This window comes from Oryx dammah, unplaced genomic scaffold (assembly GCF_014754425.2).
Source record: "Oryx dammah isolate SB20612 unplaced genomic scaffold, SCBI_Odam_1.1 HiC_scaffold_28, whole genome shotgun sequence".
In the NCBI taxonomy this organism is placed as follows: Eukaryota; Metazoa; Chordata; class Mammalia; order Artiodactyla; family Bovidae; genus Oryx; species Oryx dammah.
The window spans coordinates 81625289-81650844 of NW_024070212.1; the positions used below are offsets into that span (position 1 = coordinate 81625289).

Consider the following 25556-nt stretch of genomic DNA (forward strand, 5'->3'; position numbering starts at 1 on the left):
CAGGCCTCCGTGTCCATCACCAGCTCCCAGAGTTTACCCAAATGCAGTTAGGGAACTACAAATTAAAACAACAATGATATCACTATGTACCTATCCAGAATGGCTAAAATGAAAAATAGTGACAATACCAAATGCTGGTGAGGATGCAGAGAAATTGGATCACTCATAACTGCTTGTGGATATACAAAATGATGCAGCCATTCTGGAAAATAGTTTTGAGAGTTTCTTAACACTAAAAAAGGAACTTAACATACAACCCAGCAATTACACTCTTGGGCATGTATCCCAAAGAAATGGACAGTTATTTTCACTCAGGAACTTATATACCAACGTTTATAGGGCTTATTCATAATGGCCAAGAACTGGAAACCACCCAAACATCTTTCTATGGGTGAATGGTTAAACTGTGGTACCTCCATACCATGGAATACCACTCATTCATAAAAAGCGATGAACTACTGACAAATTGAAAGAACTTCAAAGAAATTGCACTAAGTAAAGAAAGAACCTCAAAAAGAAACAGAATGCATAATTCCATTTATGTGACAACTGTAAAATAACACACTTATAAATACGGAAAACCAGAATAGTGGTGGCCAGAGGCTAGAGATGGGAGAGGAGTGGAGAGGAGTGGCTATTGAGGGGTCAGACAAGGAGTCTTGTGGTGATGATTCAGTTGAGTTTCTTGATTGCTGTGGGGGTTATGCAAGGTTACACATGTGATAAAACTGTGTAGAGCTATAAACACATACATACGTGTGGCCCATGTATAGAACTGGTGAAATCTGACTGAGGTCTGTGAATTGTGCCAATGTTAGCATTTTGCTTTTGCTTTTACTGTAGTCATGTAAGATGTTAACACTGGGTGAGGCTAAGTGAAGAGAGTACATGGGACTTCCTTCTACTTATATTTCTTTGCAATTTCCTATGAATTTATAATTATTTCACTATATAAAGGAAAAAGCTAATTTTTAAACATTATCTTCTGTATTTTGTTCTAAGTGCATATGTTATCAGTAATAAAATTAAAAATAAATGATTTATTAGATGAATATTATCAATTTAGATTTTAAAAAAGCAAAATCCAGTTATATGTTGCTTAAAAAATACAACTAAAACAAAATCACAAATAAGTATGAAAAACAAAAACAATGTACCACACAAATGCCAAAAAAAGGAAACCACACCTGCCCCAGAAGCCAGAATAACCCTTTTTAAAAATATGTATGCATTCATGATTCTCTAACGGATTCTCGTGCATTCAGAGCGGACAACCTTCTGAGCTCTACATGATGTCGCTTCCCATGACCTTTTCTCTTTCAACTTCTCTCCTGTGGACTCTGCCTACAGTGGCAGTGCTAGACCTCTTATCTGCTCCTTCAATACCTCCAGGCAAGCCCCCACCTCAGAGCCTTTGCACTTCCGTTCACTCTGTCTGGAGGCATCTTCCCTTCTGTGTCCACACTGTTCACTTGGTCATTTCCTGTATTTGTCCCAATATCACCTTCCATAACAAATCTATTCGTTGCAACTGCTGCCATCACCACTTGTCATTCCTTATTCTCCTCCCCGGTATTTTTCTCCATAGCTCCGTATAACAATCTAACTTTCTCTGTGTTACTTATTTTGTGTATTGTCTATCTCCCCCACTATCATATAAACACCATAAGAGAAGAGATTTGTGGTCATTTGCTTCATTTCTTTATCTCCAGTGTGTTTGAAGTTTTTTTTTACAGTTGCACAAATGTAAATATAACCTCAAATTTGTATACACAGAACAGTGTTATGCAATTCTTTAATCCTCACAATGATTATGAGTTTTAAAAGCTCATTTCTGTTTTGTTTGGAAACTGAAAATAAAATATGTTTCATAATTTGTCCAAGAATAGAAAACAAACAGGACAATCTAGACTTCAATCCATGATCTCCAGAGCACTTTTCACTCTGTCAGAGATAAAACACCACAGCTGATGTTTAGCATCATAAACCATGAGTCAAGGACAAGCAGATTCTGGGGTTAAAGATATTCAACATGGTGTCATCCAATAAACCCAATGCAAAGAAATGTATCAGATTTAGACCTCTCAGTGCCTTTGATGTATCCTTAAAACTCCACTCTGCAAAGCCTGCCAGGTGTAAAGGATGGGTTCACCCCTCCCCCAACAGTCTTCCACTTTCAGGGTCACCTCTGGGAGGACAGCACTACCACTGCCATATACAATTCAAAGTGTGTTAAAGACTGTGGGAGGAGCATGAGGCCCACCTTCTGCCTCATTCTGTCAACTTGTGAAATTGTTTCTTCAGCCAGCTGATGCTTTTTGCTTTATCATTTTAAGGCTTTGCTAGTGGCTCAGACAGTAAAGAATCCACCTGCAATGCAGGACATCCGGGTTCAATTCCTGGGTCAGGAAGATCCCCTGGAGAAAGGACTGGCAACCCACTCCAGTATTCTTGCCTAGAGAATTCCATGGACAGAGGAGCCTCACGGGTTACAGTCCATGGGGTCGCACGACTGAGCAACTAACACTACTACTACAGCTCAACTTTAGAATCTCATAGAATGGTGTAAACCTACAAACGAAGGCATCCGAATAAAATACCAACGGCACACACACATTTACTGTTTACAGTACATTTCAAACAAAAACAAAAATTTAACATTATTTACCTCAAGTATTTTATCACCAGTTTTAAGAGCATTTGTTTTTCCTGCTGGACTGTCTTCCAAAACTTGTTTAATAAATATACCTTTAAGCTCCTCTCCATTTTTTAAACGTTTTATGACAGTTTGTCCACCAACAATACTAATACCAAGAGATACATCTGGTTCTCTAAAAATCTCAACGCTGTAAAAACAAACAAGAAAACAGAATTCACCCATGAACAAGGTAATTTGTTGTATCATCATTGTGTTCAACGTGTATATCCTTGTGGCTCATTTTATATAAATACATTTTCACAAATGTTATAGAAGTTATACCTAGTTCCTAAATTGTAAGAACCTATCACTTCTATAGAATGAGATTAAATTCTATTAGAGTCTTAAAGCAATTTCATGGTATATGTGACAGTTTAAATTCTGAAGATGATTTCTAAAACAACAAATACAACTCTTAATATTGAGAAATTTAGCTAGATCTCAATATCCCTATCTCCCACCACCATATATTTTTCTGATGAGTCCTTGTCATCTATATCATATGTAACATTAGCCAAGAATGAATTGAGGAAATAACAAATGAGTGGGAAAAAAAATCAAGAAAGTCACGTGTATCATTTTGGCAAAAAAGCACAGACCTTCAGAATTGGAGAAGGAAATGGCAACCTGATCCAGAACTCTTGCCTGGAAAATCCCATGGAGGGAGGAGCATGGTAGGCTACAGTCCATCTTTCTTTCTTTCTCTCTCTCTTTCTTTCTCTCTCTCTCTCTTTCTTTCATACTTTCTCATACTTTTTTTTTTTCATACTTTGTTTCTTTCATACTACTGTTCCCAGTCAGCCAGGCTAGCCTGTGGTTCTTTAAGCAGAGGACAGATTTTATTGCTCCAGAGGCTGGAAAGGTTTTCTTTTCTTCCCACCTCCACATTATTTTCATAAAGTATGGAATAAAACTTGTCACTTAAAATATTGTGAATTTTGTTCAAATTGCACAAACATGGCCAATAATTAACTCCAAAAAGTAGCTCAGAAAACAGCTAAGAGTTTTTAAGGCAAAACTCAAAAGTGAAAAAAATAAAAACAATGTGAGTGGCATGGTGGAATTAATAATGAGTAAAGATAGAAAGAGCAGCTAATGGAAGACTTTTATAATCTTAATAAAGTGCAGCCCTGGTTACTACATAAAACAATGAGAGTATCCATAGGAGGATGGGCCCAGCACACTCTGTTAGTGCAAACAAGACACAAACTTGGACTAACATAAGAGGAGGAGGGGGCTATGTAACAGAAGCTTCAACTATTGCTCTTGTTTGTTTAAAAGAAAAAAAGAGCTTTACTGCCTTCAAGACAGCCCTACCTGCCTTGCTTAGTGATACAGTGAGAAAGTATACTTAGTTCCTCATAGATGGACATCTGTAAGTTCCTTTCTCTGAAAAAGTATGACAATGATTTTCCTAATACTGGTTACGGTCATTTTGCCTGGCTAAAAACCTATAGGTAAGACAAAATGCAACTACAGTTTAGGCCCAGGTACATGTGAACTATGGCAATCATTAGAGAATTGAAGAAAAGAGCAACCAGTTGCACTGTCCTATCAAGAAAGCCAAGGATGTTATCAACATACATTCTTGGAGGTCCCCAATGACTGAAGTTTGGAGTTTCTTCTCCTTCACCTTCTTCTCTCTCAGGTAATTCACTGAGGAGAAAGAAAGGAAAAAAAAAAAAAACAGACACACATGTAACTTATAACACACTCATTATTAAAGGTTCTTAAAAAGTTTTATATTATACAGTCTATATGCAGCTTAAAAGTTCTTAATTTCTAAGCTTTAAAAATATTTACATCAATAGTTGACTATCCATACGAAGATATATTGCTTAAATGTTCAAATTAATAAATATCCAGCTGGTACCAGAAAATCACTGATTATAAACACTTTCATTGGTGACACTATAGATGCTATTTTCTAAAAATCTGTGTTTGAATTTGTATGATTTTACACTTGTTTTTCTATCAATATTTAAATATTATAAAATATATTTCTTAAAACTTGCTGTGACTGACGAGCTAACAATCTAGTATAACCTGATACAAACAACTGAAATGACTAAATAGTTAGTAAACATGATTGCTCTTTCTAGATATTTTTGTCTCTCTAAATAATGTCCCAGTCATTTGTATTGTGTGAATATTTTGTGTATTTCCACAGTTTATAGAAGTTTCCACAGTTTACAGTTTGTGTATTTTTCAGTTTACAGAAAGATTTGTTAAACAATACAATCCTCTCACCTACCACCATCATACTTCCACCCATCAAATTATGTTAATATGGAACTGCCTAGCGGGATGCTGAATTAGAGAGTAGTTATAAAAGTAATGCTATCTAATAGGGTAAAGGCATTATCATCTACGACCTGGAAGAGGAGTCAGGATTTCTAAGTTCCCATCTAACCTGTACCACAAAATAGGCATGTGCCTTTGAACCATCAAATTAAATAACAAATACTGCCAATCATATTATTCTATATAAAAATGTCGGTACTACTTCTTCCATTTCATTTTCACAAAAACCCCTGCGAAGTAAGCACAGCAGGTCATATTACTGTATTTTCCACATGAAGCTCAGAGAAGGCTCAGATGTACTACATAACCTCTCCACAGTATCCAAATCTTTTTTTCAGCATGGAGTTTCAATGCTCCATTTTCCTCTGAATTCTCAAATAAGTCCTATCAAAAGCACGAAACTCCAGCTACTTGTCACTCTACAATTTTCTAAGATACAATGGTTTAAGGATGATTGAAAAGAGAAAGTGAAAGGATCTAAGCAATCTGAAAATCAGTTAAAGAACTGAGATCATTAAGTATCACTAACTTCTCACCCACTGCAGACAATCTTCTTGCCTTAGCCAGTCTACTTTTTATGATTAAAAGCATCATAAAATTCAAGGAAAACAACTTGGCAGATAATTGCTGGTTACTTATCTAATGCCCTCTCTCCCATCTTCCTTACCAATATAACACCCCTTTACTCCAGGTGGCACTACATTCAGCTTCAAAAAACTAAATTTTCTGGACTTCCTCTTAGCTAATGGTAACTGTGTGCAAGAGCTCTGATCAGCAACAAGGAAGCAAAAGTCCCTGGATGAGACTTGCAGGAAAACTCATAAAGTGGAGGGAGAATCAGCTGACAGGAACCTTTTGCTCTTTGCTCTTTCCCTTCTTGCCTAGAAGGCAGAGGTGATTATTGGCGATGGAACATCCATCTTAAAATCATGAAGACACAATGAGGACTAAAGCAGTACACTCACGACAACACAGCAGAAAGGAAGAAGGTGTCCAAGACCCTGACAGGACTTCTTCAGGACTTTTCTACATGAAAGAAATCAAGCCCCAGTTGAGTTAAGCCACATTAATAGTTGTAGGGGGAGGGGCATGGGAATGAAGAGGGAGGTTCAGTTTATAAGCAGCTGAATGCAATCACTAAATGATATACCCATGATTCCACCAATTTAAGTCTTCATTTTATGATGTCATATTATTTTTTGCACATGTACATATATGTTCATTGGACAGTGGTAATCATAGCATAAACTTTCGTATTTTGATTATCCCATAACAGCAACAAGGATTAAATGAAATATTACTGGCATTTAACTGAGGCTCAACCAACATCCAGTTCTCTTAAATTTTTTCACTTGAATTTATATTCAGGTATACACAGTAGCTTGCCAGGCTCTTCTGTCCATGGGATTCTCCAGGCAAGAATACTGGAGAGGGGTGTCATTTCCTTCTCTGAAACAACCATGTATTTAGAGTTAGAACTTTCCACCCCACCCCCACCTCTGGAAAGGGGCTAGAAGTGAGTTCAATCACCAATGGCCAATGATGTAATCAATTATGCCTGCATAATGCAGCCTCCATAACCCTCTCCCCACCTCTGAACAACAGGGTTGAGAGAGTCTGCGGGTTGGAGAACACATTAAAGTGCTGGGAGGGTGATATGCCCCCAAGAAAGCATGGCTGCTCTCGCATCCCACACACTCCCTTCCTCGACTTATCCATCTCTTCCATTTGGCTATTCTGGAGCCGTATCCTTAACAATTAGGCAGTAATAGTGAAGCACTTTCCTAAGTTCTATAAGCCATGCTAGCAAATTATTGCGGAGAAGGCAATAGCACCCCACTCCAGTATTCTTGCATGGAAAATCCCATAGACAGAGGAGCCTGGTAGGCTGCAGTCCATGGGGTCGCAAAGAGTCAGACATGACTGAGCGACTTCACTTTCACTTTTCACTTTCATGCATTGGAGAAGGAAATAGCAACCCACTCCCGTGTTCTTGCCGGGAGAATCCCAGGGACGGGGGAGCCTGGTGGGCTGACATCTATGGGGTCGCACAGAGTCGGACACAGCTGAAGCGACTTAGCAGCAGCAGCAGCAAATTATTGAACCTCAGGAAGGTGATATGAGAACCCCCAACTCATAGTCAGTTGGTCAGAAGTAGAATTGGCAACCTGGAATCTGCGCCTGGCTTCTGAAGTTGGGACAGTCTTATGGGACTGAGCTTTTAACCTGTGGGAGCTGTACTAACTCTGCAGTTAATGTCAGAACAGAAATGAATTGTAAGACACATTGTCCAAAGAATCAGAAAATTTGTTGGTGGGTGAAGGAAAAAATTCACACATTTTGTGGGTAAGAAACAGTTCATGAAATATATTAAGAAAAAAAATGTACATATTTTTATTATGGCACATACATAATATCATTATAAGAATTAAATTCTTAAATTTAAAATTACCTAAGATGGGGGGTGGGAGGGGGGTTCATGTTTGGGAACGCATGTACACCTGTGGTGGATTCATGTCAATCTATGCCAAAACCAATACAGAATTGTAAAGTAAAAATTAAAAATAAATAAATAAATTAAAAAATAAATAAATAAATAAAATTACCTAAGATGGAATGGAAGTCAAGTTTTCACATTGGTATGGGCTATATGCTTTTCTTTTTAAAAAAATAAAATAAAAAATATCCTAAACTGCTGACTTTTACATATAATATTAAATGAAGGGAGAAAAAATGTTATCTAAAATATGTAAAGTTTTAGTTTTCTTTAAGAAAATCTGTAACAAAAGGATTATTCCGATAGACTTTTTCAAAGTATATTATTATTTTTCAGGAAATTGATGAACATATTCTATTCACACTATTTCATACCTAAAGAGAGATAAAACTTTCAAAACCATAGTGTGATTAGTTTTAGAAAGAAAGTCACAGGAGATGAGCAACTATCCAAAATAATGTAGTCACTTTACACTGATGAATGCATATACCTTTTAACCCAAATTAAAATTTAATGGAGAAAGTAAAATACTTTTACTGCACATATTAAGATGCAAATTTGCCCAAATGTACTTGAATCTTTCACAAGAGAATTCTAAACTCTAATTTTATAATTTGCACTTTGATTAAACATGGTCAATAGCTCGATCAGTTAGAATCTCAAATCTTAAAATAATTGAACTTTTGCCTTTTACATTTAATCAGAGTTTTATAACCACTTTTTCCCTAAACGAATTAACCGTCTAATAGAAATAATGCTTTTTATTTCAGTCCTTTATAACAAATGCCCAAAGTTATCATTCTTTACAGATTTGGGAGGAAAGATAAAGTGCCCCATTAATGAACAAGTGGATATTAATAGTAAAACTTCATCATAAGATACAATGTCTTTGAGATTAAAATTTTCTACGTCATACCAAAATCAGATGAATCCAGATAGCCAAGGTGACCTTTCCTTTTTAATATATCTTTTTTTCACATGAAAGTTCTGTACACTAAGCCATATAAGGGTCAAGCAAACTCACCACCCCAAAATGATGTAAGCAGGAAGAGTTACAATTGTGGCTAAGTTATCTCGAGATTTCGTTTTCCTTTTAAAATATAAACTCTATATGGCAATTTTCTGTGATACACTAGAGGGAATATGAGCATCTGGAGCCAGGCAGAATAGGCACTAATGTTTTCCAAACTAGTAGGGTTAGTTACACAAATATAACACTATGACTTTGAAGTTACAAGCAAATTATTACCTGATACCAGTATACATAAAGAATTAGTCATTACTATATATGAAAGTGTAAAATGACACAGATGTGGTACTCAGTAAAAAGCCAGATAACAAAAAAGTACCTATTGTATGATATACATGAGTTCTAGAATGGAAAAAAATAATTTACAGTATTAGAAGTCAGGAGCAGAGGACTTTCTGGGTGGATGGAAATGTTTAATATCTTGATTGGAATGTTGGTAACATGAATGTATGTGTGTGTGTGTGTGTGTGTGTGTGTGTAAAAGTTGCTCAGTTGCATCCGACTCTACAATCCCAGGGACTATAGCCCACCAGGCTCCTCTATCCGTGGAATTCTCCAGGCAAGAATACTGGAGTGGGTGGCCATTCCCTTCTCCAGGGAATCTTCCTGACCCAGGAATCGAACCCAAGTCTCTTGCATTATAGGCAGTTTCTTTACCATCTGAGCCACCATTATACATTTATCAAAATTAAGAAAACTGTTTCATAAAATTGCATTTAAGACTTTTGTTAAGAAACAAACGTTCAACTCATAAAGGGTGAGTCGCTTCCTTAGGTCTTTACCTTTTTGACCTTCTGTAGAGCCTGCATTAGCAATGAAATATCTAATTATTTTCCAAAGGCATTAGTGTAATACTCCTGTGTGTCTCTTGTCCTAATTTCTCACACTCATCTTCACCTGCAGTGTGGACCACAGCTGCAACATTATAAACTCCTTGGAAACTTCCCCTTTTTCCTTCCAAGTCAAACATTCCTGAGTACTCCTCTCTCACATCCATGTATTTATTCTCTCCTTTACCCTTAGTCCTCCACCAATATTCTTAATTTACACATAATTTTTGGCAGTGGAACTCAAAGGTAAACCTATCAGAAACTCACCATTTATTTAAAAGGCACTAAATGCCAAGCAGTGTTGGGGACTTAAAATATAACATTAACTCATTTAATCCTTTCCCCAGCTATGACACTCAGTCTCATATTTCGCTTCTTACTAGTCATAACAAAGTATCCAATATCTGAAAGTATTTCTTTTCATTTGCATCCTATTATACACACAGGCTTCCCTGGTAGCTCAGCTGGTAAAGAATCTTCCCACAATGCAGGAGACCTCGATTTGTTTCCGGGGGCAAGAAGATCCCCTGGAGAAGGGAATGGCTACCTGCTCCAGTATTCTTGCCTGGAGAATTCCATGGACAGAGGAGCCTGGCGGACTTTAGCCCATGGGGGCACAAAAAGTCTGACACAACTGAGTGACTGAGTACACACACACACCTACGATTTTCTTTCAATTTAAAATATGCCTTTCACCTCAAGTTCATCATCCTCCCAGTTTTTAGCCTCTATCTTTCCTGTTTTACTTACTGTGATCTGATCCTATTTTATCTAAAAACAAACAAACAAAAAAAAAAAACACTACAACTTCCTTGAGTGTTTTAATAAACTCAGCAATAGTGAATACCCTAGATACACTTCAAGGGCCAGGAGTCTGTCACTATCATCAAGCATCACTGCCAGCCTTCCATTAAACATTTACTATGCTCAAGGCATTATATGAAATCATTTATATTCACTTTATTGAACCTTAGAACTACCTTACTTTACAAGTGAGGAAATACAGACACAAGGGAAACTCTTTCAGGGTCATGTTGCCATAAATAACAGAGAACATATTTGAACAGCATCACAGTACTATACTGGAGAAGGCAATGGCAACCCACTCCAGTACTCTTGCCTGGAAAATCCCATGGACAGAGGAGCCTGATAGGCTGCAATCCATGGGGTCCAGAAGAGTCTGACAAGACTGAGCGACTTCACTTTCACTTTTCACTTTCACACATTGGAGAAGGAAATGGCAACTCACTCCAGTGTTCTTGCCTGGAGAATCCCAGGGACAGGGGAGCCTGGTGGGCTGCCGTCTATGGGGTCGCACAGAGTCGAACATGACTGAAGCAACTTAGCAGCAGCAGCAGCAGCAGCAGCACAGTACTATACTGCACATCTCCTATTAGTCTGAGAAATGTCACGTCCCCCACTAATGGGCACACACATGTCTTTAGGCAGCAAGTGATGATAGAGTTGAATTAGAAAAAGACTGAAGCCAGGTGAATTCTGAAAACACCATCCCAAGGAACTTTATGAAGAAAGAATACCCAGAACAAGATCACTTAGATTGCTTTCAGAGTTAACCACACTCCGTCTGCCTACCATTCTTCCTTCCTAGAGATCTTCACTTTCAGCATGCATATGACCTCTTAAATTAGTCCTAGAGGCAAAGACAAGTTGGCTTATGCAACAGCACAGTGAATAGTAACAAAATAACTGCTGAGTCCTATGCAAAAATTAATGCAAAGAAACTGTAAAATAGCATTTAGCACTAGCTGACACCCTGATGATCTGAAAAACTATATTCTGAAAGGAATCTGTGCATTACTCAGGAAGTCTTCTGAGTAGCAATAAATATTCATCTACGGACCTAACTCCATGGGTCATACCCTGAAAGATTAAAAGGGGTAGTATGATTCACAGGAACACTTCTGGAGCCTGCTGAGACTGAAATATATACACTGAATCTATGACAGCAAGCCAAAAAAAAAAAAAGACATTGAAATGCAAGACTGATCTCCCAAGACAAAGGTTAGGCTGGAGCCTTTAAATGCCTGTGCCAACACAAGAAATCAGCTTGTCAAAGTGCTCACATTAGGAGTAAAGTGGACCTCTTCTCCCTGAAACTGGGAGAACTGAGTAAGATACAACTGATGGAATGTTTCATCTTCTGCATAAGGATGGAGGGGTGGGTTTGGAAATTTGTTTAAATCTTTTCCAATTTACACTTACAATTCTATAACGAGAAAAGCAGCTTCAATTCTGAATTCTTTGGCCAGAGTCCACTATTAACACTCAGCACAAGAGAAATTTAAAAACCGGAAATGTCTCTGAAAAGTAATTTGACCACATAAAAAAAGCTGAAACATATTCCTAACTCTTCCAGTACTTCCACTGCTAGGCATTTCCCTATTCCCTTGGGAACTGGTTAGATCCCTTGCACTAGGACCCTGGGCCTCTCAGCTCCTCCCCTGTGCACATCGGTCCAGGTCTGTTGAGTAAAAAGTCACCAATTTCTCCAACTAGTTGGGCTTACCAGTCTTTCCTTTCCACTCAGACATAAGCTATGCAGAAGCCCAGGAAACAACTTTTATTAAGTTTCTATCTAAGACTCTAGGCAAAGGTCACAGACAACTGAACAGAGAATTGATGTAAGTCTGAGACACTTCACATAACAAGACAGAATCTTTCTTGGACTAAAATTTAAATAAAAGCATTAAGATTCTTTTCCCATGTAAGTTATCATGGAACATTCAGTGGAGTTCCCTATGCTATTCAGTAGGTCACCATAGTTATCTGTTCTATAGATAGTAGTATGCATATACATTAATCCCAGTCTCCCAATTTATCGCTCCCCCTGCCCCCACATTTCCCCTTTGGTAACCATAAGTTTGATTTCGAGATCTGTGAGTCTGTTTCTGTTCTGTAAATAAGTTCGTTTATATCATTTTTATTAGATTTCCCATTTAAGTGATATCACATGATATTTGTGTTTGTCTGACTCGCTTCACTTAGCAGGATATATGTATATGCATAATGACTCACTTTGCTGTACACCTGAAACTAACACAGCACTGTAGGTGAACTATATTCAAATAGAAATAAATAAATGACAGCATTTAGGCCAATTAATCCTACCCTCTTTCTCATCCCTCTTATATTCCGCAATACCTCCAACTCTTCCATTTGCTTCTCCCGTCCCGTACTCACAGTGCTACACTGCACTGGGTTTTCTTTCAGCTGCGCTTCGGTTCCCATACCCCACTGCCAAGGCCCACTCAGCCAAACTACCCGTCACACTCCACAAAATCTTAAATTGTAAAGAAACCGCCCACACCCTAACTTCTTCCCTGTGTTCTCTCAGCCTCCTCTGTTCGTCAGCAGCTCTGCTTCTCAGCCACAGATACCACACTTGAGAGGGTGATGCTCATTCTCTCGCTCCCTGGGAAAAGGGAATCAACATTTTCCTAAAGTCCTTCTCACCACTAGGTCTTTACCCTCCTACTCTTGTTTCAAAGCCAATCCCTGTTATGATGCCTCTCCTTTTACGGCCCACCCTACTACCACTCCATCATTGTGAGTAAACAGCCTTTCTTCTAAATCACACATACACACACACAAAAAAAAAACCCAAACCATAGGGTTAAAACTTCTTCAGATTCCAGTCCTCAAGGTACTAGCAATATCTGTAGTTGTGCTTTCCTTTCACTCTTGGCACCTGAGTCCATGAGCTCCCTCCTACCAGATATTAAAGGGTAATCTCTCTGGGTGCCACGTCCTCCTCTCCCTCCACCATCTCCAGGGACTGTTTAATCACCCACTTTCTAGCATCTACATATTCCTTTTCTGGATCTTTCACACTTACAATCTGTGTGTGTGTGTGTTCTGGATCTTTCACACTTTTACAATCTGTGTGTGTGTGTGTGTTCTGGATCTTTCACACTTACAAACTGTGTGTGTGTGTTCTGGATCTTTCACACTTACAGTCTGTGTGTGTGTGTGTGTTCTGGATCTTTCACACTTACAGTCTGTGTGTGTGTGTGTGTGTATGTGTATACGTATATACATCCCCTTGCCCCAGTCCTACAATGCCCTCCAGTTGTCTAGGTAACATGCATTCTTTCTGCCTCTTTTCATGATCAGGTTTCTCAAAACACTAGTCTACTCTTACTTTATCCAATTTCTGACTTCTGTTCAATTCTCAACCCACTACTCTCTGATTTCCACTCTAATGAAACTGTTCTAAGCTTACCAAGGGCATCCATGTGATCAAGTCCCATGAAAACTTCCGTTTTATCTACTGTGACCTCTCTCTGTAGTATGTAACAATAGTCTGTAATGATGCTTTTGTTCAAATGCTCTCTTCCCTTGGTTTCTATATCAACCTCCAGCTCATCAATTTCCTTCTATCTTTTGTTCACTCCAGTTCACTGTTTTCTTCCTCCATTCATGCCCTTAATTTTGCTGCTTTGCAGGACTCCAGTTTTGGCCCTGTTCTATTATCACTTGAGCCTCCCCTGGATGACTATTCAAATCTAGGGGTTTCACCTTCATTTGATCTTGTTCCCCAGGTATCCACATCAGGATAGACCTCAACACTAATCCTTGGAGACATGTATTTAATTAACTCCATTTCACTTCATCGTTCTATGGATACTTGAACCCTCAACATGTCCCAAACTGAACACATCATTTTCCTTTCAACCTGTTCATGCTCCTATAATCTTATGCCAAAGAATTAATGGTCCTGCTAGCCATCTAGTTGCTCCATTCAGAAACCCAGGTCATCTCCTTCTCCTTCTCACTTCCCACATGTTATCAGCCAACAATTCCTATAGCCCCTCCAACTCTTAAGTCCAATCCTTCCTCAATTTGCCCTCGAATATTTCTTGCTTGAGTTGTTAAATTCTTAATTAACTTCCATTATCTGATTAAAAACTCTATGTAATCCATTTTGCACATAACTGAGAGAATACAAAATTATATATATGGTACAATTTTAAGCATGGGAAATTCTCCCAGTAATCATTTAATATAGTGGGTTTTATTCAAAATATTTTTGTACACTTTACAAATGTTCCACCATAAACATGACCTATTGTTGTTGTTTTTTAATAGAAGCTAAAAGAAAGCTACTTTATAATGTGAAAATGCAAAGAAATAATATCATACCATGTATCAGTGGTATATCTAGAAGACAACATTCCTGCATATGCTGAAACCTTGGAAACAGCTTGAGTCCTGGAGAGTTGATATAGAGGCAAATCTTCTTGCTCCCTTCTCTGAGCCACAACAGGAAGTTCAACAAGCAAGCCAGCACCCTGCACATCATTTGGAATCATCATGCCTAAAGAGCAAAACCAGATGTTGGTGAGCACAGGATACATTCATTCATCATTCATTCAACAAAGAGTTATAGATATCTACATGGGCAGGCCCCTTTCAGGTAGAAGACTTATATATACTAAACTAAATAAGCAAAATATTTAACATGTCAGATGGTGGCAGTGCTATGGTAAAAAAAATTCTGCAAGGAAGGGAAATAGGGATTGCTCAGTGGAAGAGGGTTACAATGTTAAGCATAGCTTCAGTGAAAAGATATTATTTTAGCAATATGAATCTTTTATCAAAAGAGTCTTTCTTATAAGTCAGAAAGAGAAAGACAAATACTATATGGTATTACTCATACGTGGAATCTAAAAAATACAACAAACTAACAAATAAAACAAGAGCGATGGAGATTCAGATACAGAGAACAAACTAGTGGTGACCAGTGGGGAGAGGGGGGAGAGGAGCAATATAGGGACATGGAGGGGGAAGGGTTATTATTGGATTATATGAAACTTCTTAAAAATGTAAATGACTGTAGAATTTAAAGAATCTTTCAATTAAAAAAAAAACTAATCTCCTTTACAATGGAGATCATCTCCTTATCTTACTACAGATTTTCCTTCGTCAATCTAGGCTGTCTCAATTACAGACACACTAACATTTCACTGACTTAAAAAAAAAAATTGCACAGAAAAACAAATAATCAAATGAAAACACATTTTTAAAGGGGTTTTGTTTATAAATTCCAAAATTCTTTTACATTTGTTATCTTATTTAATTCTCACATTAAACTAGTTACAAGAGGTACTAGCAATCATATTTTATAGACGGGGAATTCCAGGCCGAGGAATTTTGCCAAACAGAATGTGTGAATTTACCTAACGTCATCTGTGTCGCTTTCCTATTACAGAAAAAAGGAATAACTAGGGCAGGGCTGTTCATGCAGTTCTATGGTACATGTTTAAAGACCTGCACGCAGGCTGGCATAAACCCATTCATCGCTCTTAGGATACACCTCAGTATCCCTTACATCTAATCCATTACAAATTCCCAGCCAATCTTTCTTAATTATGTTATACAAATATAAAAATGGTGTATCAAATGCCTCCCTTAAATCCATACATTTATAGTATATTTTGGAAATGGCTTATCAGAAAATTAAAATTGATCACTAGGAGATATAGATACTCTTTGAAAACTTCTCCTATAAGCATCATTTAAACTTTCCATTTCTTCATATTGAACAGATTTTCTAGTAAACTCACTTGAACTTCTGCTTTTTATCTTGTCTAGACACTTTGAGCCAGGATCTGATCAGTTGGTAACACTGATTAATACAGTATAGGAAATACAGCAGAGAATCTGAAGCGGGGGGTGAAAGTAACTGTAACACTCAGGTGGTATTAAAGAAAGTCTCAGGTGCCTCTCCCCCATTATCAGGCACCCCTCAGCCCATCCCCTGGGCCCACATTCACACATGCAGTCAAATCCACAGACACGCACCACTGCTCTAGCTCCCTGTGTCTACCTCCTCCCCTATGGAGGGACTGGGTGGGAGAGATTCTGCAGAAATGGCCTAAAATGAGAGTTGTGGCTCTATTTGCAGAGCTAATTCCCATCCAGCTACACTGGTAAAGCAGCCTGTTAAATTACAGCACTGAGTTTCATAGGATGCTGCAGTTTGTTTAAAACTTTTCACTACCTGCTCCACACAGGGCTGCCCATACCCTTTGCCCACTCCTCCTCCTTGGCAGTGCTCAGGTACACACCTCTCCTCTCTCACCGTGCTTGACATAGGTGACTTAACAGACCTGCTTGTCAGGTGCACCATGGTATCTGGGAGCCCGTAAAATAAATCATATCCTTTGGGGCCTATGCGGTTGTTAGGTAACGGCCACAACAGGAAAACACAGTTAGAAAAACAGGAAAGTTAAAAAAAAAAAAAGTCCCTGGATAAACGGAAGTTAATGCTACCAGGAGAGGAATGGGCATGATTTCCAAAAGGTCTATACTTTGTGAGGTGCAAGAAGAGAAAGATAAACAAAATAAAGACAAGAAGAATCCGTGCAGAAAAGGGGTTGTTGTACAACTTAGCAACCAGACAAGGAAAAAATAGGTAGGGAACTGGCATACGATAAATCATGCCAGAACTTGAATGCTGCTAAATCACCAGACAGGAGCAGCATATCACCTTCTAGTGCAAGAAATAGTTCTTAAGCACCCACTATGGTAACATAATCAGATATAAGCCTTGCCCTCCAGAAGCTTATTGTAAGATACCACTATGTGATTTCGCAAGTGTACCTGACTCTGGGTGCAATGACAGAAATTCATCCAGGTTCACTGGAGGCCCATTTTAGGTAGGGCCAATCAGACTGGGAAATATAACTACTTTCTGTCTTTGAGGATACCTGATTTTAGAGCTGACTCACTAGAAAAGACCTTGATGCTGGGAAAGACTGAGGGCAGGAAGAGAAGGGGGCGACAGAGTATGGGATGGTTGGATGACATCAACACAAAGGACATGAATTTGAGCAAACTCTGGGAGATGGTGAAGGACAGGGAAGCCCGGCAGCCTGCAGTGCATGGGGTTACAAAGAGTCGGACATGACTTAATGACTGAACAACAACAATTTTAGATTAAGTACAGGGTGACGAATAGCCCTTTACATACAGGTTTTCAAAAAATAACTTTTAATTACTCATAAGTAACTCTTAAAGTCTCTATTACTAACAGAGTAGTCAAAGGGCTACAGATTTGAAAAAGGCCTTCTAGAACACTTAGCCCAATTACACCATTTTACAGCTGCAGAAGTGGGGAAGCTTGGAGAAGTGGGTGGTTTGCCTGGTGACATTGCAGATTAACAGCTTAGTACTGAGGGACCTGGGAATGAAACTATACTGACTCTGTATCAATAATTTCTCAGTTCACGGATGGTTAGCATTAATCCAAGTACTTGCACCTGCCACACAGCATTCTGGCAGCTCTCAAAAATTTTTTTGCTGTGAATGCTCAAAAATAAATTCACTGATTTTTGAAAAATTTTCCAAAACACATGTGGTTATGAACACTTTCCTAGTGAGGACAGGCTTAATGTATACAAATGTAGCTAAATACCTAAAGCTATAATCTCCAAAAATAGAATCCAAGTGCCTTGCTCAATATTAGATTAAAGCAGTACAGTAGGTTGATTGATGGTTCACTTGGATATCTATATCTGCCATAGAACCTATAAATGAGACCTTACATGGAGAAAAGGGCTTTGCAAATGTAACTAAATTCAGCATCTTGAGATGAGACAATCCAAGCAGGCCTCAAATCCAACAACAGGCGTCCTTGTAAGAGACAAAAGGAGAGAAGACATGGAGAAGAGGAGAGGGCCACGTGAGGACAGAGGCAGAGATTAGAGGGAAGCAGCCACAACCCCAAAGATGCTGGAGTCACCTGAAGCTGGGCAGGGGAAAGAACAGATTCTTCCCCAGGCCTTCAGAAGAAGCACAGCATATTAACAGGGGCTCCAGAACAGTGAGAGAGTTAACTTCTGGTGTTCTAAGCTGCCAGGTGTGTGGTAACTTGTTACAGGGCCCTGGGAAACTCATGCAGGCAGCAGAAGTCAGAGGAAATAACTTTGGAGTCACTTAAATGATACCCAGAGGAGGGCTCAGAGGAAGGCTGACTCATCCCATGAGGACAATGTCCCTTCCCCTCTCTCTCTCCTAACTCCAATGTCCGTCTTCACACTCACCCTGTATTTCCAGCCCATTGCTTTCAATCCTGACAGTATAAAACAGTGAATGGTTCTCAACCTGGGGCAATTCTGTCTCCCAAGGGACTTTTTGACATTGTCTGGAGACATTTTGATTTTGATCATGACTAGGAATGGGAATACCACTGGGATCTAGGGTGAGAAGGCAAGGAGGCTGCCAGGCATCTGACTGTGCACAGGGAGGCTCTGCACGACACAATTCTCTGATCTGAAACAATGCTGGATGTTATTATAAACTGTTAATATCAACGGTAATCAAACACATCATTCATTCATTTGTGCCATAACTCTCCCTCAGGTATTTAATAGAGGGCTACAGAAATGTGGTGAATTTAAAAAACAAGACAAAAAACAGTATGCAAGGAGAATTTTTGTGAAAAAAAGTTACATTTTTCTCCTAGCCACAATCAAGTTATACATTATGAAAAATTGAATAGATTCACTTAATCTAAGATATTCAAAATTAACTATCTTAATTTTTTAAATTAACTATTCATGATGTATTCTGACTGGCAGGGAACTGGCAATTGTTATCATCTCATAAATGCCTTCAATCTTTAACGACATTAAAAGAACCCCATTGTTTTAGATTTTACTTGATAGAATGTTGAATTCATATAAACCAGTTATATAACTTTCTACAGGTATCTCTCTCTCCTAACAATATATTATCATATAACACAAGAACTGCCCATAGAGAAAGACTTTTCCCATAACTAGAGTCAAAACAGGTGAAGGACAGTATAAATCCTGAACAATGGCTCTATAAATCCCAATACTTTGAAAGAACTTACCAGTCTCTTCTAGGGAATCTTAATATTACAATGATATTTGATATTGCAGTGTTGGATAAGGAAAGATTACTTTTTAGTCAAGTTTTCAAAAATATATAAGAATCAATATGGGAAGAGGCAAGGAGAAGCACTATACTTTTAGCATTCTTTAATGGAAACTAAGTTATTAATGTGCCAAAATTGACTGTAATATATGGCTATAAAAATGTTTCATAAATGTTTAAAATATGTCTCTCTTTATTAATATTTAACAACCCCATTCAATGAGCTAACAGTATCACTTAATAGCATCAGAGATTTTAATATATATTAGTAGAGACTTATTTCAGATTCAGTATATGGCACTAGTTTTAGTTGTAATTCACACAGCTAATAAAAAGCAAAACGACACAGGTAAAATGCAGCCCTCACAGAAAGCAGAATCTGAGAGCTCTAAGTTGAAATGAGTCACATTACTTTTCCAGATATTTTGAAACAGATTAATTAATAAGCAGATTTCAATTCAAAATAATAAAATGAATGAAAATATGACAGTAAAATTTGTCATATGTGCAAATAATACTGAAAGATTGCAAAATAATATAACTTGGGTTTATGAGAAATGAAAATCACAAACCTAAATCCAGACTACTCTTTGTTAATGAATTAAGATTTTCCAGATCATCAAATCTGCCTTGTTGAGTGTTTCCTTCAGTTGAGGGTATGGAGGAGAGGGAATCGATGCCAAAGTTCTCTTTCATCTCGAGAGGAAGAAAAACAGAAATGCATTAGCACTTTATGATAAAATGTGGAACACCAGAATGTTGTTCAATCCAGATCATAATGATAGTGGAAAACTGGCCCTGCAAACAGGCCTTCTCAAGTAACGTTTTATACTGTGGTAAGCAGTTACAAATGCTAGTAACTTAATATCTGCAAGAGAACAGGCTAGTAAAAATCTGTTTTTTCCAAACACTGGATTTTTTAACAAAAAAAATTATTTTATAAACTTTAATAAATGCATTCAAATAAACATTCACCAAGGTAGAGGAATAAACAATCTATCAAGGCAAGCAAGGTCAATAGTTGATACACGTTACATTCTAGATTATGCTGGATCACAACTTAAATAGCTTCATTGCTGATCTGGAAACACGTGGTGAATTTTCACAGCCTTAAGAAACATCTGGTGAATTTTCATAGTTCTAAGCCTCTGCTATGTCCTCCCTTACACTCTTATCTACCTAATAAACAACCTGTTCCCTGAACCTAAAACCCACAGATAAGCACAGTCAGTAGTTATTACACTTCCCCTGTCTTCCTTTTGTACACATGTCTTTTATGGTTTTCCAAAGTTATAATCTTTCCAGAACATACAACTTTCACTGATGTATTTTATTATGATATTAAAAAAACATTTATATGTATGAAATTAAATTGCAACATATGGCCACCACAGACATATACCTTCAATCAGGGGTTCCCAACCTCCAGGATCTAATGCCTGATGATCTGAAGTGAAGCTGATGTAATAATAATAGAAATAAAGTGCACAATAAATGTAATATGCTTGAATCATTCTGAAACTATTCCCCCACCATGGTCCATAGAGAAACTGTTTTCCACAAAACCAGTCCCTGGTACCAAAAACATTGGGGACCACTGCCTTAATTCTTTTAAGGTTAATAGCACTGTGTTATTCTCTGTTGTTGGAAATTTAGGTTGTCCAAAACAAAAATATAAATTTTATTTTTTACAACAGTCCAAATTTTTTCATGATTATACGGGTCACACTTCAACAGTAAGAAAAAGACCTCTCATAAGCTGATGTACCAAATACTGCTAGATTTTATCAACTAGATTATGAATATAATTGAGTTAAAACTATATCAGATACCCAAAGGGGTCTCGAGTACATAGAATTCAATTCAAATATTAAATAGAGGTGAGAAAGGAAATATGACTAGTTAGTAGTCTAGAATAAAACAAGAGAACTTCTTAGAGCCATTTCATGCCAGTCAGAATGGCTGCGATCCAAAAGTCCACAAGCAATAAATGCTGGAGAGGATGTGGAGAAAAGGGAACCCTCTTACATTGTTGGTGGGAATGCAAACTAGTACAGCCACTGTGGAGAACAGTGTGGAGATTCCTTAAAAACCTGGAAATAGAACTGCCTTATGACCCAGCAATCCCACTGCTGGACATACACACTGAGGAAACCAGAACTGAAAGAGGCACGTGTACCCCAATGTTCATCGCAGCACTGTTTATAATAGCCAGGACATGGAAACAACCTAGATGTCCATCAGCAGATAAATGGATAAGAAAGCTGTGGTACATATACACAATGGAGTATTACTCAGCCATTAAAAAGAATACATTTGAATCAGTTCTAATGAAGTGGATGAAACTGGAGCCTATTAGACAGAGTGAAGTAAGCCAGAAAGAAAAACACCAATACAGTATACTAACGCATATATATGAAATTTAGAAAGATGGTAATGATAACCCTGTATGTGAGACAGCAAAAGAGACACAGATGTATAGAACAGTCTTTTGGACTCTGTGGGAGAGGGAGAGGGTTGGATGATTTGGGAGAATGGCATTGAAACATGTATAGTATCATATATGAAATGAATCGCCAGTCCAGGTTCGATGCAAGATACTGGATGCTTGGGGCTGGTGCAATGGGATGACCCAGAGGGATGGTATGGGGAAGGAGGAGGGAGGGTGGTTCAGGATGGGGAACACGTGTACACCTATGGCAGATTCATGTTGATGTATGGCAAAACCAATACAATATTGTAAAGTAATTAACCTTCAATTAAAATAAATAAATTTATATTTAAAAAAGAAAAAATAGTAAAATAAAAAGAAAAAAATTTACAATCATTTTTGAACCATTTGGTTATTTTAATTAATGGCAATTATGACTGAGGAATAAGAATTGATACCTAAATCTGAGGTTTCAATACAGTGGATATGAAAGGTTAGACCTTTAGAAAAATCAATTCAGTTTTTTTTTCCTAAATAGAGAAGACAATGAGAACATAAATTTAGTCTCAGACAAAAAGAATCAGATACTTTCAAAAAGAGAAAAGGACTTAGACATTTTTCCAAAGAATATTTGAAGATGGCTAATAAACATGTGAATATTTGCTCAACGTCACTAATAGAGAATTACAAACCAAAACTACAGTGAGCTACCACTTCACACCTATCTTGAGCTACCACTTCACACCTATCTATAAAACAGAAAGCAAGTGTTAGTGAGGATGTGGAAAAATTAGAAAATCCGTGCATTGCTGGCAGGAGTGTAAAATGGCACAGCGGCTATGAAAACAGTACGTGATTCTCCCCAAAAATAAACAGAATAAAACCACATGTCCTGGCAATTTCACTTCAGGGTGTGTACCACCCAAAATTTGGTTTTGAACAGATGTTTGTATAGCAGTGTCCACAGCAGCATTGTTCACAATAGCCAAAGACAGAAACAACCCATATGTCCATCAATTGATGGACAAGCAAACAAAACGGGGTATATACATTCAATGGAATGCTATTCAGCCTCAGAAAGGGAGCAAATGCTGACATGCAACAAGTATGAACCTTGAAGACATCACACTAAGTGAAATTAGTCAGACACAAAAGATACATATTGTATGATTCCGGTTACATGAGGTTCTTTGCACAGTCAAATTCTTAGACACAGAAAGTAAAACTGTGGTTTGTTGTCAGAGGATAAAGGAAAAGGAGAATGGGCCATTTATTGTTTACTGGGTACAGAGTCTCCATTTGGGAAGATGTAAAAATTCTAGAGATGGGTGGTCGTAATGGTTCTTCAATAGTGTGAGTATATTCATTCCATGAAAACTGTAAGCCTAAAAACGGTTAAAACGGTCAACTTCGTATAATGTATATTTGATCACAACTAAAAATAAAGAACCAGATCTATCAACCTTGATGCTTTTATCCTTCAACTAAAATGCAATAAGAGAGTGGGGAGAAAGCTAAGCTTATAAGTAGTTGGGTACTATTTGCACTCCACAAACATAGCTATACTTGTAGCCCAAAATAGATATTATCAGCTATAATGAGGACAGAATGATAATGTTTCACTGCCTTCTAGAGGACAGCCTCTAAATAGAAGAGTACCGGGAATTACATATTTGTAAGGCATGTGACTGTGTTTTTAAAATCCACTCACCCAGAGCTTATAATATTAAATAATAAATGATCAGCATGGAGCCCACCAAAATGACAGTAAGAGCCCATCCTGCTCATGTGGGCACAACTGTTACAGAGGATCAGAATATTCCACCCAGAAATATGCCACTTTGGCAGAGAGATTATTCTGAGCTGAAGAAAAAGAAGAGACACAGAAAAGTTTCCTATCCTCCTCTGGTTCTCAATCACCAAAGACGACTCTAGACTCTTTCCCCCTCAGAGATGACACTAAGAGAAATGTATATGACAAACATTACTAAAACAACCCTTATGTTCCATCAGTTTCCCCCATAATATTTACCTTCACACAGTAGCTAACCCCAAAAGCCTGAATCCCTTTCCCTCTATCTTGACACTCGTCTACAAATGTACTGTCCTTCACTAAGATGCTGCATAAGCCCAAGTTCTAACCCCTCCTTTGAGTGACCTATCACTGAGTTTTTCCTGTGTGTGCATGCTGCAGGTGTTAATAAATTGTTTTTCTTCTGATAATCTGTCTTTTGTCAGTTTAATTTCCAGGGCCCTAGCCAAAGGAACCTAAGAAGGTTAAGGAAAACGTTTTTCTTTCCTCACCTACACTCATCACTGTGGGAATATGGATGGGAAATGGGGAAAATAGCTAATGCCCATATGTCCAGAAAAACTATAATTCAAAAAGATCCATGCACCCCCATGTTCATAGCAGCACTATTCACAATAGCCAAATTATGGAAACAGCCTGAATGTCCATTGACAGATGAGTGGATAAAGAAGATGTTTCGATATATGCAATGGAATTCTACTCAGTCATAAAAAAGAATAAAATAATGCCATTTTCAGCAACATGGATGCAAATAGCAATTATCATACTAAGTAAACACCATATGGTATCACTTACATGCAATCTAAAATATGATACCAATGAACCTATCTATGACACAGAAACAGAATCATGGAAATAAAGAACAAATGGTTGTTGCCAATGGGAATGGAGTTGGGGAAGAGATGGCCCTCCTCCTGGTTGCAGTCAGTAGATATAAGCTTTTATAGATGAATGGATAAACAACAAGGTCCTACTGTATAACAGAGGGAACTATATTTAATATCTTATGATAAACCATAATGGAACAGGTAAAAATGTGACAAGGAAGCCTGGCATGCTGCAGTCTATGGGGTCACAAAGAGTCAGACATAACTTAGCCACTGAACAACAACATATGTATAACTGAATCATCTTGCTGTACAGCAGTAATTAACACAACATTGCAAATCAACTATACTTCAGTTTAAAAGAGAGAGTTAATGCCCAAAAGCAGGAACATATAATTACTTAAAGAAAGTAAATACTGTTTAGGTAAGACACATTAGGGCTAAAACAATCTTAATCAATGCCAGTTTAAGGAGCCTGTAGTTTCCTACAGGTTACCTAGCAGAATCAGAAAGCTGGGAAGTTTAACAAAGTTAGTAACTAGGATGTGTGTCCTTTAAACTGTGAGCACTGAATGTTGTTAAAACAAGCTTTATAATGAGCTTGATAAATAGTAGAGGAAGCGGGTACACTGTGGATTGATTGGGTCATCAATATAAACTTACAAGAGGAATTTTTTTAAAACCTAACGTTATGCAATGATACTTGAGAATAAACTTTTGACTGATAGTATGGATTCAAAAGTTACTATATCTCAAACAACGTAGATGGAAATGAAGATGGTATGGCTGAAAAACAGTATTGAAAGATCAAAAAGCGATTCAAGTAATAATGTAGACTCTGACATAAATATGCATTGAAGGAAAATGAGTAAAATTCCATCATTAAATCCAAGAACAGGCAAACACCTGATATTTTACAGCTTTTAAAATAGGGACACTTAACTAAATATATAAAGTAAATATTATGAATATACTATTCATCTATATCTCTAAAAGTTTATATTAAAATGGGACTATATTTCAGGCTGCCTTATATTTGAGTAAATGGAAAAATTTATTTTTATAGAAGAAAACAGACATAACAAGAGTATTTATTTATATATTCATAATTTGCTCCATATAACTAAATATTCTGTTTGAGGTCAAGCACTTAACAGACACAGGCGTGGGACTGAATGGGACTGGCGGAGATAGAAAGA

At 37.7% G+C, this 25556-nt stretch overlaps 1 protein-coding gene across 3 annotated transcripts in view; it reads right to left on the reverse strand.

Annotated features, from left to right (window-relative positions):
- PATJ (PATJ crumbs cell polarity complex component) overlaps positions 1 to 25556 on the reverse strand; it is a 392470-nt gene that overhangs the window by 245870 nt on the left and 121044 nt on the right. For all 3 annotated transcript variants that reach the window (XM_040232710.1, XM_040232709.1, XM_040232708.1), the window contains exons 21-24: positions 19859 to 19982; positions 14523 to 14697; positions 4283 to 4354; positions 2669 to 2846 (exon numbers count right to left, since the gene is read on the reverse strand). In XM_040232710.1, coding sequence (XP_040088644.1) covers positions 2669 to 2846; positions 4283 to 4354; positions 14523 to 14697; positions 19859 to 19982 — 549 coding nt within the window. The remainder of the gene's footprint in view (positions 1 to 2668; positions 2847 to 4282; positions 4355 to 14522; positions 14698 to 19858; positions 19983 to 25556) is intronic.